The 18,824-nt window shown below is 44.1% G+C and overlaps 1 protein-coding gene across 2 annotated transcripts in view; it reads right to left on the reverse strand.

Moving 5' to 3' along the window:
* Positions 1–1,337: 1,337 nt before the first annotated feature.
* RASAL1 (RAS protein activator like 1) overlaps positions 1,338–18,824 on the reverse strand; it is a 64,375-nt gene continuing 46,888 nt past the window's right edge. The window contains exons 13-21 of one of the 2 annotated variants that reach the window (XM_060249766.1): positions 14,237–14,429; positions 11,937–12,074; positions 9,772–9,916; positions 8,367–8,539; positions 7,549–7,686; positions 6,474–6,609; positions 5,051–5,171; positions 2,985–3,049; positions 1,338–1,600 (exon numbers count right to left, since the gene is read on the reverse strand). In XM_060249766.1, the coding sequence (XP_060105749.1) occupies positions 1,467–1,600; positions 2,985–3,049; positions 5,051–5,171; positions 6,474–6,609; positions 7,549–7,686; positions 8,367–8,539; positions 9,772–9,916; positions 11,937–12,074; positions 14,237–14,429 (1,243 nt within the window). In that variant the 3' untranslated portion in view covers positions 1,338–1,466. Of the gene's footprint in view, positions 1,601–2,984; positions 3,050–5,050; positions 5,172–6,473; positions 6,610–7,548; positions 7,687–8,366; positions 8,543–9,771; positions 9,917–11,936; positions 12,075–14,236; positions 14,430–18,824 lie in introns of both variants that reach the window. The other variant, XM_060249765.1, reaches the window with a different exon arrangement.

Here is an 18,824-nt window from a genome sequence, read left to right on the forward strand (position 1 = left end):
GGAGAATTCCTAGAGCAACATAGATACCATGATGCCTCCCCTTTTGCTCCTGCTGCTCCTTGAGCAAGGGTGGGAGCTGGAGTGGCAGACAAGCTGATGCGACTAGGTACTTCGCTTGTGGAAGATTCTTCCTTTTTGAGGCTAGCCTAGCACCTACCCAACTATCTTTTCCCCAGGATTTTGATGGAGTTGATCTTTTTTCACTTATTTTACAGTCTGCTCTGCATGAGAAGTATTTTATGAGATTTCTTTTAAGATGTTATATTTTAGGTGCTGTTTTTATGCTCCTTCTGGATTTTTAATGCTGGATTTTTACCAGTTTTTCAATTGCTGTGACTTTTAGGGAGTTTTCATTGTGTTTGACTTTGTAAGCACCTTGAACAGGCTCTAGAGAAGCAGCCCTGAAGTCATCCAAATAAATAAACAAATAACATAACGAACATTCATGACTATGCATTGTACAAGCCAGGGGAGGAGAGGAAGTACATCTCTAAGTTAAAATGTCTTACAATGCTAGCCACAGTACTTTATAAGGCTGCCACTAGTGTGCGTGCCACAAGGCTTTGGCAGAGAGAAGCTGGGAGATGCAGCCACAGAGACGTCAGACATCATTTTACTCTGCGGCCAGATGCTGTGGCAACGAGGCCTACAGCTCCCTGGCTCATTCCTCCAAAGGCATCCCTGTCAAGATTTCCTGCTCTGCTGCACCCAGGTGCAGGCCCAGGCTATGTGGACAGCCCCTTTTGAGGCAAGAGCGACTGGCAAACAGGAAAGTGGCACTGTGCACTTTGGAGGAAAGGTCTTCCTAGGGCTGTGTGCTCGTAAAATTAAAACCTGCCACCTAACAACTCCAGTTTCTGATCAACACCCTCCCCGAATAACTGGACCATTGTTTGCCCAGTGGTTCTTTTGCTGCACAATGCGTGCTGCAATGCTTGCTACTCACAGGGAGGAAGAAGCTATGGGAGGACCTCAAAGCCTCACTTTTTGACCTGCCAAACCCACCAGGCCTCCAAGATGCAGGCAGGCATCATCCACACAACTTTGTAGGTTAAGACCTAAGAACTGGCACTCTTTTTTAAAAAAGAATTAATGCCTCCAGCTGTTGGATCCTGTAGCCAGTGTCGTATTCTGTACCTGCAGAGAATCACTGAGCACACACAGCTCTGGATGCACTGACCTGCCTTGTAAGCAAGCTGCAGGCAAAGAAGACCCACCCTCTTTGTTTCTTCTAGGACCCAACCAGGCTTTGTCCAGATCATGAGCAGCAGGGCACAAACTGGTGCGGTCACAGGGGAAGGAGATTTCTGCAGCTTCTCCAAGGAGCCTTTTCTCTCTCTCTCCAAAGCAAAAGGTAGGTGGGGCCCCAAACACAGGTGAAGCCCCCCAGCCCCTCCCCGATGGACATAGACATGTCAACACATTACGGAGTAAACACAAGTGGGGTCTCAAACGGAGGCGGCCGCTCAGGGGTGGGGGGCTGGGCTGCCTGCTGCTCTGTCTTTCTCTTCTTGTTGCTCAAAGGCATTGTGGGCTTGCTCCAAATCCTGGATGACTTCTAGCAAGCGAGCAGCTGCTGCCATTGGACGGTCATTGGTGTCTGGATACAGAGAAAAGGAGGGTAAATCCCTGTCTCAGAAGAAGAGACGTATAAAGGCTGCAGCCCCATCTGGGAGGGATGCTGAGACAGAGGTCTATCTTCAAGCAAACACTGTCTAGTATCCATGTGAAAATTCCAGTTTTGGAAGACAAATAGTTCATTTGCACTCTGTTAACACTTAGAGAACTTAAAAACTGCCAGCACAGGTAAGTAAAAAGGCTGTAGATCAAATGTTTTCTTCCCAGCTAATGTTCAGTTAGATATCCTGTTATTTGCTCTGCTTTGACTTCCTTATTGAAACAGTTTTTTGGAAGCATCCTCATCCTCTGTTTATCCTCCTTATGTTCCCCCCCGCTTTATTGAGATTTTGCCCAAACCTGGTTTGGTGCCACCTTTCTGGAAAGATCTCACTCAAAGCAACTTTGGACACCAAGTGGATAGTTTTCCCAGCCTCCAGTCCCATAGTTGCCATTTCCCCCACCACCACCACCAGAGGGCATTTTACATTTTAAAAAAGTGGGAATTGCTGGATTGAGACAGCAGTACAATGTCATAGTGATCTACTGCAACAATTGACTCATTCCCAAAAAGTAAGCCTCTAGCCCTTTTGGTTACAGAGTTACAAAAGTAAAGGTGCAAGCCATTGAATATTGAAGCTAAACGTCAGGAGGGGAGAGGGGAGATCAATGCAGGTCTTGCCAAATGGACCTGAACTAGAAAAGCACTGCCTCTCCAAACCCATAATTTTGCAACCTGTTGAGGTCACAAAGCAGGCAACACAACACAGATTGACAGGTCCTACAGCAGCTGTCAGGTCTCACTGAGCATTGGAGAAGGTCCCTGCCCATTCAGCTGTCAGAGGACTCTCCTTCTTTCCTCCTTGCAGGTTCAGACTGTTTCCGCTTTCCAGCCTTATGAACATTGGTCACCCATCCAGGAGATGGAATCATGTATACTTGGTTAAGGATATACCAAGCTATCAATGCCATATAACAGCAATTCACATTTCCATGGATCCGGCAAGTTCAGCAAGGAGACAAATGTCATCCTTTCTAATTCAATGTTTTTCAAGGAGTCAGTCGTTTTAGGGAAAAAAAATACAGAAAATGTGTTTACAGAATGTTTTACCCAAGAAAGAAGGTACAGTTTATTTATCACCTACGAGTCCTCCCCCAAAACACAGCAGCTGGCTGCTGTGATGTCACGATACACTCACCGAGTGCCAGGAAAGAAGATTCAGCAAGAGAATGTTGACAAGAGCAGCTTCTAGGACTATAATACCATAGAGCTTTGTGTTGGTTATCAAACTGGAATTTCTCCCCCCTCCCAATTCTTCTCTTTTTTTGCCTTTGATTAGTTCATGCAATGGAAGAGCTGATCCTACCTTTTTGGACACCTTTGCCTTGTTCCAGCGTTGTCTCCTTGCTTGCAGATTCCAAGCATTTCTCCCTAGGGAGAGTGACAAGGATAATATCTGCTAGAGGCTGCAAGCTTTAAAAATGGATAGAGTAATGCATTTAACTAGCTAACACTTCAGTGGCTATAACAATTTCACTTTTTTTCTTCTCCCAGAAATGACTTTGTTGAAGGCAAAGGGTCTTGGAATTCACATACACACACAAATAAAAACCCTTTGTGTATGCCCAAACCTATATATATATATATATATAAAATATTTTTTACAATAAAGAAAAAGCACTTTGAGTCAAATCAAGCCTAAGCAGCAATCTGCTAGCACCCATTCATTCTTGAACAAATAAATGATATCGTCGGCCCAGCTAACTGCATTGAGAGCTGCATCACGATAAACTAACTATTCTAAAAGTACTAAAAAAATATTTACTTACCATTCAGAATATGTCAGTTCCCTGATTACCCATTATTATTTTTACCTGATTGAACTGGTAAGTCATTTAACTCAAGAACCAGACGGATTGTGATTTTCTTTTTTTACTGAGTCTGCTACTTTAAACAGGGTTCATTCATATATCTAGGAAGGCACATGACTGCCACTGAAAACACCAGTACTGCCCCTCAGCTATTAATCTCTTGTAATGTATAGCTCTCCACACTGACCAATGCATACATACACATCCCTCTTCAGAAGTATCCTCAGCTTTATGAAAGATACAAACGAAGATCAACTCAGATCAATGCATCTGAAGCAGGGCTTTTGTTGTAAAGGAAAAAAAAGCCCAGCAGGAATTCATTTGCATATTAGGCCACACCCCCTAATGCCAAGTCAGCTGGGACTGCGTTCCTGTGCATTCCTGCTCAAAAAAAGCCCTGGTATTAAAGGTCAAAATAAAACAAATAAAGTAGGAAATGATTGTGGCTCAATGGGAGAGCACCTGCTTTGCACACTGAAGACCCCAAGGTCTTCTTGGCATCTCCTGTCAAAAATTACCTCAGGTAGATGTGAAGAAAGATTTTCTCTTATGTTAGCTCCATATATTCAAAGGTTGTTTGAATTTCTAGATGTCTAGAACAAGATTCAGGTCCTTACATAGTCTGGAAAAAAGGCTTGGCCCTAGATATATATTTAAAGATGGGCACATCAAATTGTCTCTCTTCTCTTCACAAACCTAAAATGCCACTGGTGAAGAGAAAATTTCTGAAGGAAGGAGGCCCTCTGCTGGAAAGACAGTACAAATATGCAGCTCTGGGATACCGTATATGGCCCTCAAATGATTAGTCAAGGCCAGACATGAATGTAATGCACACCACAATCATGCAGGGGCACAGAAAACTTGCAATATGGGATTTAGGTGAAAAATGTCTACTTCCTAAGAATCTTTAACACCCCCATCCCTTTAAAGAGCTAGTTTCTAGCCCTATGCATACCTTTCAAAAAGAGATAGGACATTTGTGGGTGAAATCTGAGGAACTGTATGTTTCCAGAGATCTAAATGTGGGGTTTCTGTGCCCTTCCTTAGCAGAAGCAGAATAAATTATGGGAATTCACTGCCACAGGAGGTGGTGGCGGCTACAAGCATAGCCAGCTTCAAGAGGGGGTTAGATAAAAATATGGAGCAGAGGTCCATCAGTGGCTATTAGCCACAATGTGTGTGTGTGTGTGTGTGTGTGTATTAAAAATTTTGGCCAATGTGTGACACCAAGTGTTGGACTGGATGGGCCATTGGCCTGCTCCAACATGGCTTCTCTTATGTTCTTATGGGAAGCAAGAGTAATCATTCTCAGTTGACCTAATTTACTCTCTTGTGTTGAAGAATTTCATGCAGAATTCTGAGTGTGGTTTCTTAATTGTCTTAGTATGGTGTTATCTACCTTCTGTAGCAATTTGTTATGGGCCATCTAATACAAAAAAGCTGTGGTCACTCTCTTTGGAAGCCACACAGCACCATAACCACCCCACCTGCAGAGTCTTTCTCTCCTGCAAGAGGGCCACCACAAACACACTGCTAACCACCAGCTGGCATATCTACTCACCTGAGTTTGTCTCTGCCCAGCAGAAGCTGCCTGTACACCATCTGGGCCTCGGTGTCTGGATCCAGAGGGTCACTCCAGTCCCCAAGGGTCACAGCAGAATGGGTGCGGCTGCAGCCACGAACTGTAACCAAACCACAACCATGGGGGTCCTGTAAGGTGAGGGAATGGATGGCCACGTAGCACAGAGTCTAATCTGGACTTGGGCTGGTATCGTAACAGAAGCCTCAAGACAAGGGACTTTGATGGGTATTGCGCAACACACACATCCAAGTGTTAACATCTTTTTAAAATAACCAGGTTTTTTTCCCAATGAAAGAGAGGCCTCACCCTAGAGCATAGGAAGGCAGAACGGGAAATCTATTGCAAGAGAGGTCATGAGCTATTCACAGAATCAGGGAAAATGTTACATCTGTCCTATTATAATGGAACAATTCAGGAAGAATGCTTTAATAAAGAAAATGTGCACTGTACTACTTTGTATAGTACATACTATCAGTTGCTTTATGCATTATCCTATTATGCAGTGTCTTCATTGTTTGATATGCCATTTTAATACTTAAGCTTTGTTCCAGATTTCTACTTGGTTTTTAACTTCTACATCTTAATCCTATTGCATCCAAATGAATACATTGATTTACACTGTGTAATCTTCCTTGAGACTCGTTGAGAAAGGCAGACTCTAAATAAGGCAAATAGGTACATAAATATTACAGGGACAGGGCATTTTTCACCAGGCCTATGAAAGACAATTTGCAGTACCATCCAAAGCGGTTGGCTTAGAAGGGCATAACTTTGCTTAGAATAGCATTGTTAGTCATAAGTGCAGCCAGATAACCAGTCATCCTCCCCTTCAAAAGGTTATGGATAAATATGAAATAAGGGTATACTATGTATTTAATTTGGAGGGAAACTGGCTCCATTTTGGAATGATCAGCCTTCACTGGGATGCCTTTATGTCCCATTTCCTCTTAATTATTTCATCTATCCATGCTGGGGTTTAGAGGTCTCCAAGTGCCCTCTTGCTGTAGATTTTGTCGATAGGAGTGACTTCTAAACCGCACCAGAGTGAGGGCCATAGCTACGACATGCCAATTTGGACATCATGTCAGAAGCATAGCTAGCTCCAACCATAGCTTGAAAACTCACTTCAAACCCTGGTTTCTCATTTTAGTTAGCTGATGGACTGAAAACCAGAGTTCTGCAATCTGGACAGCATGTCAAAAAATAGTTAAGGAAACTTAAGCATGGTTTGGTGAAATGTCTGAAATGAGCCTCCATTGCATGACCAATGAAACTTGGATATTTTTTTTAATTGTGCAAGGAGCCCCCAAGGACAAGAGATTTATCTCACATCCAGAGTCCTCCCTGCATTACACAAATAGTGCCCAAACCCATATGTAATGCTGAGCCTCAATGGGGTTACCTGTGCGGTCAGTTTGTAAACAACAAGTCCAGCGATTGCCACGGAAGGCTCCTGGGTGGCAGAAGGGCAGCATGCACTCATTAGAGATGGTCGCTTTCCGGATGGCTGAGAGCCACTGATTCAACTCATTGATGTTCTACCAAAGGAAAGGACAGGGCCCTGAAGAGTTCAAGGGATGGTTCTACTGCCCCATTCCCTGACCTATTAGCCAGATTAGATACATATACCCAGGTCATTTGGGTGCGTGGTCCATGGAATTTCTGCACAACAACAGGGCTCTGGTAAGTGGTATTAAACTTTAATGGTACTAAAGTTACATGGATTTTTTTCCCATTCAGATACTCTTCTCCCTGTACCTGCTGTGCCATCCCCCCAGATTGAGTCCCACACTCATAACACTACACAACACTTGCATGAATCAATTAATATTTGAACAAGTAAGGGACAGTTCATATAATCAGCAGTAGTAAAATTCCTGGATTGTATTATTTCAGATTGTGAGCTGTAAGATTGCATCTCCCGCCCCCCACAAAAACATCCCTCAAAACCACCTCACACATTGAAAACTGGCACAAACTCTTCTCCTTGAGCAGTTGTAATATCTGTGGGGGGTTGCACCCCAGTTTACAGTCTGATGTGGTACAATCCAGGAAGATCTGTAGCACTTGATACCAATACTCCCTTCTAAACTGTAGAGTCTTGTGAGCAAAAATTCTATTTTGTGAGCTACTGACATTAAAAATTGAGAGCTACTGCATAAATTAGTTTGCTCTGGGGTTATTTTTCCTGAGGTAAAGCAAAAATGTGTGAGCCAGAGGCTAAAAACCTCTGAGCTAGCTCACACTAACTCAGAGGGAACACTGCTTGATACAGTCGATCATGTAAACTAGCATGAGTACAAAACTAGGCAGTTGTAACTTGTTTGGAGGGTTAGGTCAGCTAGAAAGGTTTTGCTTTGATGCTTCTGAACACCAGAGACCACCTCATTCACCAACCACAGGCTCTGCCTCCTTTAATGGAACACACGTGAAATAGAACTTTCAAAATCTAAAGCCAATGTAAGGCCAGGATTTACCTTACACTGGATGTACATGGTGGATAGCTGCCCTCCATTGTCACGAGTTGAAATCTGCATCATGTGCGACTGCTGGAAAGCATTTTCATCCACACGCTCCACTGCACAGATCCTCTGGACAGGGATAGATGTACGCACCTGGAAGTGTGAGATAATCCCCCTGCCCTAGTCAGTGAGAATGGATGCAATTCTCTGTCCTTTAACTACTTTTCCAATGCCATTTGGTAAAATGAAAGTACTTTCCCTAAACATATGTAGACACAGAGACTGGAAGTCTTTGAACAAAGAATTTGTGATGAACTTTGGTTCATCTGCTGATTTGTGCCCATCCCTAATAAGAGGCATCCTGGAGTCATTTCCAATTTGTCCATAGATTTATATCCTCCTGTCCTTTCTTAGGGGTAGCTCCCAGGTTCTATGCAAACCAATGCTGATATTGAATTTGCAAACCCTGGATCAAACATACCATGGTTAGTGGTAAAACTGCTCTGTGCCTTAGTGCTAACCAAAAAAGGGGAATGAGTGGGAAATTCCAAAATGGCTTTTCTGTTTTCATACTGTATTGACATCATTGTTACCCAGCCAACTATGATTCCCAAAAGTTCTTTGGCTAGAAGCCATGAGCATGTCCATCAGAAAGTTCTTCCAAATTTGCGCAGAAGAATTTCCCCAAGGGATTTTGTCCAATGAAAGTTCAGAAGCTAGTTTATAGCTGTCGCATTCTTTAATGTGCCTTATATAAAATAATTCCACTAACAGCCTGCCAAGGTCAGCAGAGATCTCCTTCCGTGGCGCAAGAGCCAGAAAAAGATGCTCACCTGCCAGTCGGGAGACCTGGAGTAGGACAAAGTCTCGTTGCTTAGCCAGAAATAGCGTTTCTTGAAGGTGAACCGTGAGACCAAGTGTAGGCCCTCAGCCTTGCGTTTCTGCAGGTAGCCCTCCTTGATGGTGGCAGAAGGGTGGAAGGGCGTCCAAGACTGGCTCTCACTTGCTTCTAGAGAAAAAGGGACATTGTTCACCTCTAGGGCCCAGGCACAGATTTAGTTACCGTATTTTTCGCTCCATAAGACGCACCTGAGCATAAGACGCACCTAGTTTTTAGAGCCGTTTGTGTGAATTTAGAGGCATTTGTGTGAATTTTTTGCAGTATTCGCTCCTTAAGACGCACACACTTTTCCCTCCACTTTTTTGGGGGGGAAAAGTGAGTCTTATGGTGCAAAAAATACTGTATTTATTCCACAACACAGAATCTGGACTCTGTGCACACATTAGTGGGGAGAAGGTTACAATTCGAATTCCATGCCTGTTGGCCAGGAGTTCATTTTCTACTATGTTAGCACAGCTTAAAAGAAAGTCACAAACGCATGCACGATATCATCTATCAAGGGCATCTGGGGCCAGCCCAAGGATTTTTTGCATGAATGTTTTCACCCTTCCCCTATGCTGGGGAGGAGGCACTACCTCCCCCCCCACACTCTGTGGGCCTCACCCACATTCACACTGCCCTCACTGTGGCTGGGGCTCACTGCAGTGCTGCACCTCCAAATGAGGGTGGTTTGAGAGGCAACAACAGCTCTGGAAAAGGGCCTGCAACCTTGCTGGTACACAGCCCCATTCCTCTCAGTGGAGAGATGGAGGGAAGGGAAGATGGATGGAGGGAAGAAAGGACCAGGATTGCCAGAGATGCTCCCAGGGCCACAGTAGACACCAATGCCATAGGTTGTCTGTGTCTAGGTGCACTTACTGGATGGGCTGGCTTGGCAGTATTTGGCTTCAAAAGATGTCCTCTTTCCACTGACAGCCAAACCAAATGGTGCTGAATCTTTGCGGGGCAGGAAGAGCTTGGGCTGGGGGAACTGTGGCCCATCTAAGTGATAATTCCAGCTGCCAGAAAGCAACCCCTGGCCCCATAGGGCTGGCAGCCAGCAGCTTGCTCCTAGCAGGGAATTGGGGAGGAAGGGACTTGGAGGTGTGCACCATCACATAGATGGTGTAACATTCCGGGATTCCACAGAGTTTCCACTGAATCCTAGAGTGCTTTAATATCATTTCCACGGCAAATCTGGAAGTGACATCATGCCACTATCACAACAGTGATTCCCCCCCCCCCTTATTCTTTCCCTCACTGGCCTAGTGAGTGGTGGTGGGAGGTCAGGGAGGCTGCCAATAGGAGATCTCTTATAACAGGAGGCCTGGCAACCCTGGGCCCCAAACAAAACTTACCATTTTCAGAGTCCACGTCAATGAGCCTGTCTAGGAAATCTTTGACTCGCCCAATGCTGGAAAGGATAAAGGGGTGTAGAGGCTCCATCCACTGCTCCTTGCCATGACCCAGTTGTAGACCCAAGTTGCCAATGCTTTGCACTGCCTAATGGGGAAGAGAAACAAGGAAAGAAGGGATTGTAAGGGAAGAGAAAGGGAAGGTCAGGCCTGGGGGGCAGCTAATAAAAGTCCAGTAGGAAGTTTGGTTTCAGACTCTCCTCTGCTGAGGTTTGGGGCCAAGATGTGAAGCCCCCAGTTTGGGATGCTGGGTCTCCTGCTTGTGGAGGAGACCTCCTGCCCTGCAGTGGCTGTTCCCACTCAACTGGGTGGTGGGGGAAAAAGGGGGGAGGGAAGAAGGAGGGGCAACCCCAGAAACATGATGACATCACTCTCAGTCACACTGGAAGTGATGTCAATGCATCTAACAATGTCAGTACATCACTGGGGAATCTCTCACCGGTTGTCAACTTCAAATGTGGAAAAACTGAGATATGTTCCAATGGGGGAGCTGCTCCTAAATCATTTCCATAAACCAACCTTTAAAGGCATGCTAGTAGGGTTACAACTGATCTCCAGAGGAAGTGGCAGCTTCAAGGAAAGATTCTGTCTCATCACAGTCCTACCCTCCCTTCCCCAAACCCTGCCCGCCCCAGGAACAGTTTCCAAATCACCAGAAATTTGCTAAGCTGGAGTTGGCAACTCTACATGCTGCTGTGGAAGAGGAAAAACAGAGCCCTCCGTCTGTGAGGATCTAGTAAAGGGACTTTATGGAAGTACCCAGCAGTCAGTGTGGGAGACAGAGCACATCCTGTCTCCACTCAAGAGGGAGCATCCAGCAAATTCCTGGCCTCGAGCACAGCAGCTCTCTCCTCAAGCTTTCTTGTGGATTAAACAGCGTGGGCTGAGCAGCCACTGAGGGGGAGTTTATCCCCAAAGAAAGCTCTCAGGGCTGGGGTCCAATGTTTAAAAAGTTTCTTCTAAGCACCCATGGAGATAGACAAAAAAAAGGAAATGGAAATAAAGAATTCAGACAACAAAATTTTTAAAAATACTGTTTCAAATCAATTCAAAAATTATAAACATTTCTGGTCTTCAAAGCCTTCATTTTTGTCATGCGAGACAGTCATTCAAGGTTTTAAGATGAGGAATCACCAAGGCCCCTTTATGCTACCCTTTATTTTAAGGAGTTCTTTTAAAAGACGAGGGAGATTTCTTTGATTAATCAGAAGGGGGGGAACTTAGATAAATGATTAGAGATTGTTGTCTATATTGCTATGTATAACTTATTGGAAGTAAGTTCCTATTATGCAATTTCTGTACTACTTAATGTGTCAATGTTAATATCTATGCTATGCTTCAGTTTTTTTCAGGTGGTTTTAGATTTCTAAAATCCCAGTGCACTGGTTATTGAATGTCCCATTTTGTTGACTGTACAGACTCATTATATGTAATCCCAACATGAGTTCCTGTGAGAAAGGTGGACTCTAAGTAATGTAAATAAATAAATGTTATCTCCAAAAATGTCAAGACCAAAGAACTCTTTCCTCAGGACCATGTGTGCTTTGTACTCATCAGCGCTTCTTATGTGCTGAGCCAGGAGCAGACTGCAGAAGTTAAGGGTGGACTGCAAATGTGTCCTGGGACAAGTGCACCAGACAAGTGTCAAAGGGTGGATTTCTTCTGTCTGTTTAAGTTTAGATGAGACCTAGCATTTTTTTTTCTCCTCATCAAATCCATGAAGCTTACATTACTTGCCCCAGCTAATGAACTGGAGCTTTGGTCAACTAAGTTCCTCAGAAAACTTCTCTTTCTTATAGCTAAACAGAGAGTGGATTGTTCAGCTGTTATAGTTGTACGCTCGTCCTCAGCAACAGATTAGGGGTCACCATGGACCATCATGGAAAAACAGCGGCTTGGCAAATGCCAATGCTTATTTACCCCCTTGGGTTTAAATGGTGAGATAAATAACGAAGGCATTTCAATGTTGTGTGTCTTATTTCTCTATTAGGGGTTGCTTTTATGTTACCACAGATCTCGGAGTTCATGGTGGGAGTTCACCTCAATCCTGTTGCATTCAAATGAAGTCACATTTCTTCCCCAACCATGTCCCCATGCGCCGGTGATACCTTTGCCAAAAGCAAGAGGGTGCGGCTGGTCTGAGGGTCCGCATGCTGATCCCGGAGGTTGAACAGCTTTGGGGTCAGAATGGCAGGAGCAAAGAATCGGAGGAAGAGGAACCCACTGATGGCGATGTATTTGGCATCCTCGGGGAGGGAAAGAAACAGGTAGACCAAAAACCCAGACATTGTTCAAAAGGAAGTTAGGGTAGAAAATCTATCATAATAAGGAAAAAAGGACCTCAGTTGCACAATACCCACTGCAAAAACTTTAAGATCAATTCAGAAACATAAACAATAAATGTAAATTACCTTCTGTTAAGATGAGACTACAAAAATGTTTTGACATAATAGCTTTCCTTGTTACTTTCTGTTTGCTAGGGAGGACCTTGCCCTGACCTGGATGACCCAGACTAGCCTGATCTCCTCAGCAGGGGTCATTTTGTAGAAAAAGAGGTGCTGGAGTTCATTAGCACAACTTATTTGCATCATTCATTTGCATCAACCACACCCCATGACATCACCAGAAGGTGTACTCAATTATATCACCTCAGCAACTACCTTAAAGTGCTTCTTGAATCATAATTGTAATAATAAAATCTTACTCCCATCATATTTTTTAAATTACTTTCTCCTATGTGGCCACAATGGCATGATGAAGATTTCCATCTGTCTGTTTTATATGTTTTGGTTATTTTCCCATTTTTTGTGGGGGGAAATATTAGAAAGTTTGTCAAATCTTAGAGTTCAGCAAAATTCTCACAAAGGGTTTGAACAATGGAGCTCAGAAGCAAGTATTTCAGGGGGGGGGATAAGAAAGAGCACAATAAAATTTAGAGGTTTTGGAGCTCCCCTCCTGTGAGCTCCTGCCCAAAATGAGACCTGCTCCTCAGTTCTTGGAAGCTAAGCAGGGTTGGCTTGCCTGTTTTTTAAAACAAACAAGAAAATAGATTTAAAGTGTTCAAATCAGAAGCTATGTGCTCAAACATATAAAATACTATAAATTACATGAATTCTATTCCCCTCTCCACCACACTCTAAATATTATACACCCAGTGCCCAGTTTGGATTGGAACAGGGGAGGAGATGTTGATGCTCCCCTACTCAGTGCTGCTTTTCTGATATGAAACACTCTGGGAGAGAGGTACTGTTTTCTCTCTTAGGGAAACATATACATGAGTGTCCATATGATTGCCCAAGAGGACAAACAGCAGCCCTCTGTGGTCATTTCAAGTAAAAAAACTGGAGCAGGACCTCCTGCAATGACCCTGGATCATGTTACTGATTCATAGAACAAGAAAAAGCAAACTAAAACTGGGAGGCAGTTTGTGAAACTCTCAATGTCTTGCCTGCTGGAGCTGCAAGTCTTCAAATCACAACTGCTGGAGTGACCTTGAGTCAGTCACAAGTTCTCGTAGAGATGTTCCTCTCAAGAGCAGTTTCTGTCAGAGCTCTCTCAGCTCCACCTACCTCACAGGGTGTCTGTTGTGGGGAGGGGAAGGGAAAGGAGATTGTAAACTACTCTGAGATTGTAAACTGTAAACTGCTCCGAGCAAATTGTTAGGTATAAATCCAATCTCCTCTTCACAAATTACTTGTTCTCAAGTATTAATCAGCCTTCCTGATGTCTCCCTAAACATTATAGCTGGATACGTGGCTTGGTGAATCTTCTGTATAAATCCATCTGTTAAGGGGTTTTTTGGCACTGAAAAGGAGCTATTGGGGAGGGGGGTGGGGCTGATATGGATCAAAACTGAAGTGCTGGGGGAGGAGGAGCTACCTCTATTTTGTTGTGCCATATCTCCGAACATAAATACCCCATAGATTTCTGTCAGCTGTCTCTCATTTTATCATGGTTTAGTGATATGCCTACTACCAATTAAAAACCAACAAGCAATATCAACACCAAACAGTTTGCCAATAGGAAGGAAATGGCAGGTGTGACAGCAAATTGTGCTGGGTGTGGGCGGGGAGGAGTGCAAATCCTCCCCTTCCTGTCCACATGACAACCAAACCCACTTTGAGGATGATCTTTCCTCAGGAAAAGATCATACCAGTTTGGGAAACCACACAGAGGAGACAGAGAAAACTCAAAAGGTGATTGAAGGCACAATGACAATTTACAGCAACAACAACAACAACAAAAGAAATCCACTGTATGTTTTTTGGGGTAGGGGAGACCATAGAACAAGACTTCCAACTGGAACCAACCTTGGCCATGGTCAAACATAACAAGCATTGGAGACAGGGGATTGTGTCAAGGCATATTATTCAGCTTGAGAGGCACTAGTGGCTCAAAACTGTCCTACCTGGTTCTCCGCCTCTGGGAAGCGGTCCTCCACAAGCCCGTGCAGCTTCTTGAAAGCCACCCTCATAGTGTGAGGACACTTCCCCAGTGAGCCCACAATGGACTCAATGATGTCCCGCAGGTATCCCTTTAGCACCTCCAAGCTGCTGTCTCGTATCTGAGCCTCAGACAAGGAGCCCTTGAAGGAGATCCTCCTGCGACAAATGTAGGTAGGAAAGAGAGAGGAGCACATGCATTACAGCCAAATATACATATGCATCTCAGTTCCACCAATCAGTCTCCGCAAGGTGGCTGTTGCAGTTTCATAGCAAAGGAAGGAAGGCACACAGAATATATTTGGGTTATGGCTCATTCATGCATGCGGCCACACATCCTTCTCCATCAGCTCTTTCATAGCTTGCTACATTTTTATCCCATTAGACCTCATAGAGCTTGAGAGAGGTATATTTGGGATAAGGATACAGCAAGAGTGTGCAGAAAGGAGGGAATGGCTTAGAAAGCATTTTGTAGTGGCATATAAATGTTTGAAGACCCTGCTAAGGGATTCTTAGATGCTACCACTCTTCTCCAAAGGCTTATACACTGAATGTGTCCTGTGTGAATCAGGAAGGAGGAGGAACGTTTTCCAGTGGTCAAACCCTTTAACTCAACATTGAAAGTCCTAGCACAATGTCATGCTTGATGCAGCACCATGCTCTCCTTGACAGCATCCTGGAGATGCCGTTGCTTAGCAACCTGCACAAAGAGCATCTCTCCCAGGAACGCTGCTATCTTTGGAGCAGCTTAAATCTTTGAAGTGGGCTGAATACATGTCCTCAGTGCTGATGTTCTATTAGATCTACTGGCAGAATTCCTGTCAGAAGACAAGATTGAGGCCAACATCCCTCACATAAATCAAAGCTTATGTGTGCACACATGCACAATCCTGTCCATGCTTGTAATGTAGCTGTTTTCTTCTCAACTTTTAAAACTTGTTTCTCTTGTGAAGTCAGCTCTCTTTCCCCCCTCTTTACTGATTGATTTCCTTATCCCAAAACTATTGCATAAACTACTGCATATGTAGGGCCTTTACATTCTAGGAACATGTACACAGTGAAATGCTCATGGTTTCTTGCAAATAATCTTGGGAACTGTAGTGTGTAACAGGCGTGCATCTCCATATGAGTCACTGCTCTCATCTGCATCCCATTGCCTTGCTTCTATCCCAAAAGTTTTAACTCAGCAGTGGGCAATTCTGTGAGTGAACATTCAATTAACATTCAATTAAAATGCAGCAGAATGTTCTAGTCTCACAGAAGGATGTCCCTTTGTGTAAGTCATTGCTCTGGGCTTGCCTCCTTGCACTGACTCATGGAGCTCCAGTTCAACACTAGGGTTGACAGGGGTGAGCTCCAGTTCAACACTAGGGTTAAGGAGCTTGCACCACTGTGTGTCTGATAATATCTAAGATGCAGCAAGGTTTCCTATTTATTGGCTTGCACTACTGCACTATTCATTGCCTTGTCCTATTTGCCCTTTCTCGTTCTTTTTCATTTTCATGTGCAATCATTGCAAGCCCTTTCATTTGGCCTGTACTCATTGCTGGTGCTCCCAATCCATCTCATGCTTTCACTGCATTTATGTACACCATTTTTACACAAATGATGTAAAACGAGCAGTCGTTTTAATAATAATATTTCTACCAAGTTTCACTATTGTGGTTAGGGGATAAAAGATGACTGCCATTTCAGTCCAAGCAGGGATGGATTTTTTAATCGAAACAAGTGTGTCTGCAAAGCTCAGTATCATTCCAAGAAGGCCAAGTGTGTCTGCTCAACTCAATATCATTCCACAGAACTACACTGCCCAGGATTCCTTGAGAAGAGAGAATCAAACGTGTCAATAATCTATACTGAATGCACAGTTTTATCTCCAATTGTACAATCACAAGGCAGTCACCTTTGTATGTCCAGCAAGACTTGGGGCTTATTATACTGAAGCAGCAGTTCTCCCAATGAGGGGTGATGCAGCATGTAACAGGTACATGGGTGAGGGAAGACAAATCAAAAGGCTCCACTGAGACTGTTCAACTCCTGAGCATGCCTCAGGTGTACATCCAGCAACGTGATTCTTACAGTGCAATTCTAAACACAGCATAAAGGTAAAAAAGGGTAAAGGTAGCCCTGTGCAAGCACTGAGTCATTACCGACCCATGGAGTTGTCACATCACAACATTTTCTTGCCAGACTTTTTGTTTGGGGTGGTTAGCCATTGCCTTCCCCAGTCATCTACACTTCACACACAGCATAGCTCCATTTAAAACTGGTCCCCCTCGGGAACTGATTTAGAGAGGACAGGGAGATATCAACCTGCCTCTGGCTTGTTTTAGACCACGCGGGATTAAGAACATGATGGACCTCTGCTCCATATTTTTATCTAACCCCCTCTTGAAGCTGGCTATGCTTGTGGCCACCACTACCTCCTGTGGCAGTGAATTCCACATGTTAATCACCCTTTGGGTGAAGAAGTGCCTCCTTTTATCCGTTCTAACCCGACTGCTCAGCAATTTCATTGAATGCCCACGAGTTCTTATATTGTGAGAAAGGGAGAAAAGTACTTCTTTCTCTACCTTCTCCATCCCATGCATAATCTTGTAAACCTCTATCATGTCACCCCGCAGTCAACATTTCTCCAAGCTAAAAAGCCCCAAGCATTTTAACCTTTCTTCATAGGGAAAGTGTTCCAAACCTATAATCATTCTAGTTGCCCTTTTCTGCACTTTTTCCAATGCTATAATATCCTTTTTGAGGTGCAGTGACCAGAATTGCACACAGTATTCCAAATCAGACCGCACCATCAATTTATACAGGGGCATTATGATACTGGCTGATTTGTTTTCAAATCCCTTCCTAATAATACCCAGCATGGTGTTGGCCTTTTTTATTGCAAACGCACACTGTCTTGACATTTTCAGTGAGTTATCTACCACGACACCAAGATCTCTCTTAGTCAGTCTCTGCCAGTTCACACCTCATCAACTTGTATTTGCAGCTGGGATTTTTGGCCCCAATGTGCATTACTTTGCACTTGGCCACACTGAACCTCATCTGCCACGTTGATGCCCACTCACCCAGCCTCAACAGATCCCTTTGGAGTGCCTCACAATCCTCTCTGGTTCTTACCACCCTGAACAATTTAGTGTCATCCGCAAACTTGGCCACTTCACTGCTTACTCTCAACTCCAAATCATTTATGAACAAGTTAAAGAGCATGGGACCTAGTACTGAGCCCTGCAGCACTCCACTGCTTACTGTCCTCCACTGCGAAGACTGTCCATTTATACTCACTCTCTGCTTTCTATTAATTAGCCAGTTTTTGATCCACAAGAGGACCTGTCCTTTTACTCCATGACTCTCGAGCTTACTAAGGAGCCTTTGATGAAGAACTTTATCAAAAGCTTTCTGGAAGTCAAGGTAAACAATATCTATTGGGTCTCCTTTGTCCACATGTTTGTTCACCCCCTCAAAAAAATGTAACAGGTTAGTGAGGCAAGATCTTCCCTTACAGAACCCATGCTGAGTCTTCCTCGATAACTCGTGTTCATCAATGTGCCTACTCATTCTTTCCTTGATAATGCTTTCTACAAACTTTCACGGTATTGAAGTCAGACTGACTGGCCTGTAGTTACCTGGATCTCCTCTGGAACCCTTTTTAAAGATGGGGGTGACATTTGCTACCTTCCAGTCCTCAGGAACGGAGGCAGATTTCAATGAAAGATTACATATTTTTGTCAGGAGAGACACAAGTTCAACTTTGAGTTCTTTCAGAACTCTTGGATGTATGCCATCTGGACCTGGTTACTTATTAGTTTTTAATTTGTCCATCAGTTGTAGGACCTCCTCTCTTGTCACCTCAATCTGGCTCAGGTCTTTCAACACCCCTTCCAATAGAAGTGGTTCCGGAGCAGGCAAACACTTCTCATCTTCCATAGTGAAGACAGAGGCAAAAAATTCATTTAGCTTCTCAGTCATTTCCCTATCCTCCTTCAGTAATCCTTTGACCACTTGGTCATCCAAGTGCCCCACTGGCTCCCTGGCTGGTTTCCTGCTTCTAATATATTTGAAGAAATTTTTATTGTTGGTCTATACCTTCAGGAGTACCTTTGTTTCTGGCTTAAAACACTGGTTTCATACACACTGTGCAACTATTCTAATACAGAATGAAACAGGCCTATGTACTACCTGGCCTGACCTGGATAGGCCAGGGTGGCCTAATCTCATCAAATCCTGGGAGCTAAGCAGGATCAGCCCCGGTTAGTATTTGGATAGGAGACCACCAAGGAAGTCCAGGGTCACTTTGCAGAAGCAGGCAAAAGCAAACCACCTCTGTATGTTTCATGCTTTGAAAACCCTACGGCAGGGTTTCCCAAACTTTTCTTTCCCTTGGCCCGGTTATTTTTACACTTCTCCTTCGTGGCCCACAAAAATTCGGGGGTGGACCCAAGAGACTTTGGGGGTGGAGCTGAGAGACAAGAATTATGTCATTTCCTGTGGTGTCACTTCCAAGTCAAGGGTCAAGTGATGTCACTTCCAGGGCACACTGAACCAAAA

This window comes from Heteronotia binoei, chromosome 11 (genome assembly GCF_032191835.1).
Source record: "Heteronotia binoei isolate CCM8104 ecotype False Entrance Well chromosome 11, APGP_CSIRO_Hbin_v1, whole genome shotgun sequence".
Lineage (NCBI taxonomy): Eukaryota > Metazoa > Chordata > Lepidosauria > Squamata > Gekkonidae > Heteronotia > Heteronotia binoei.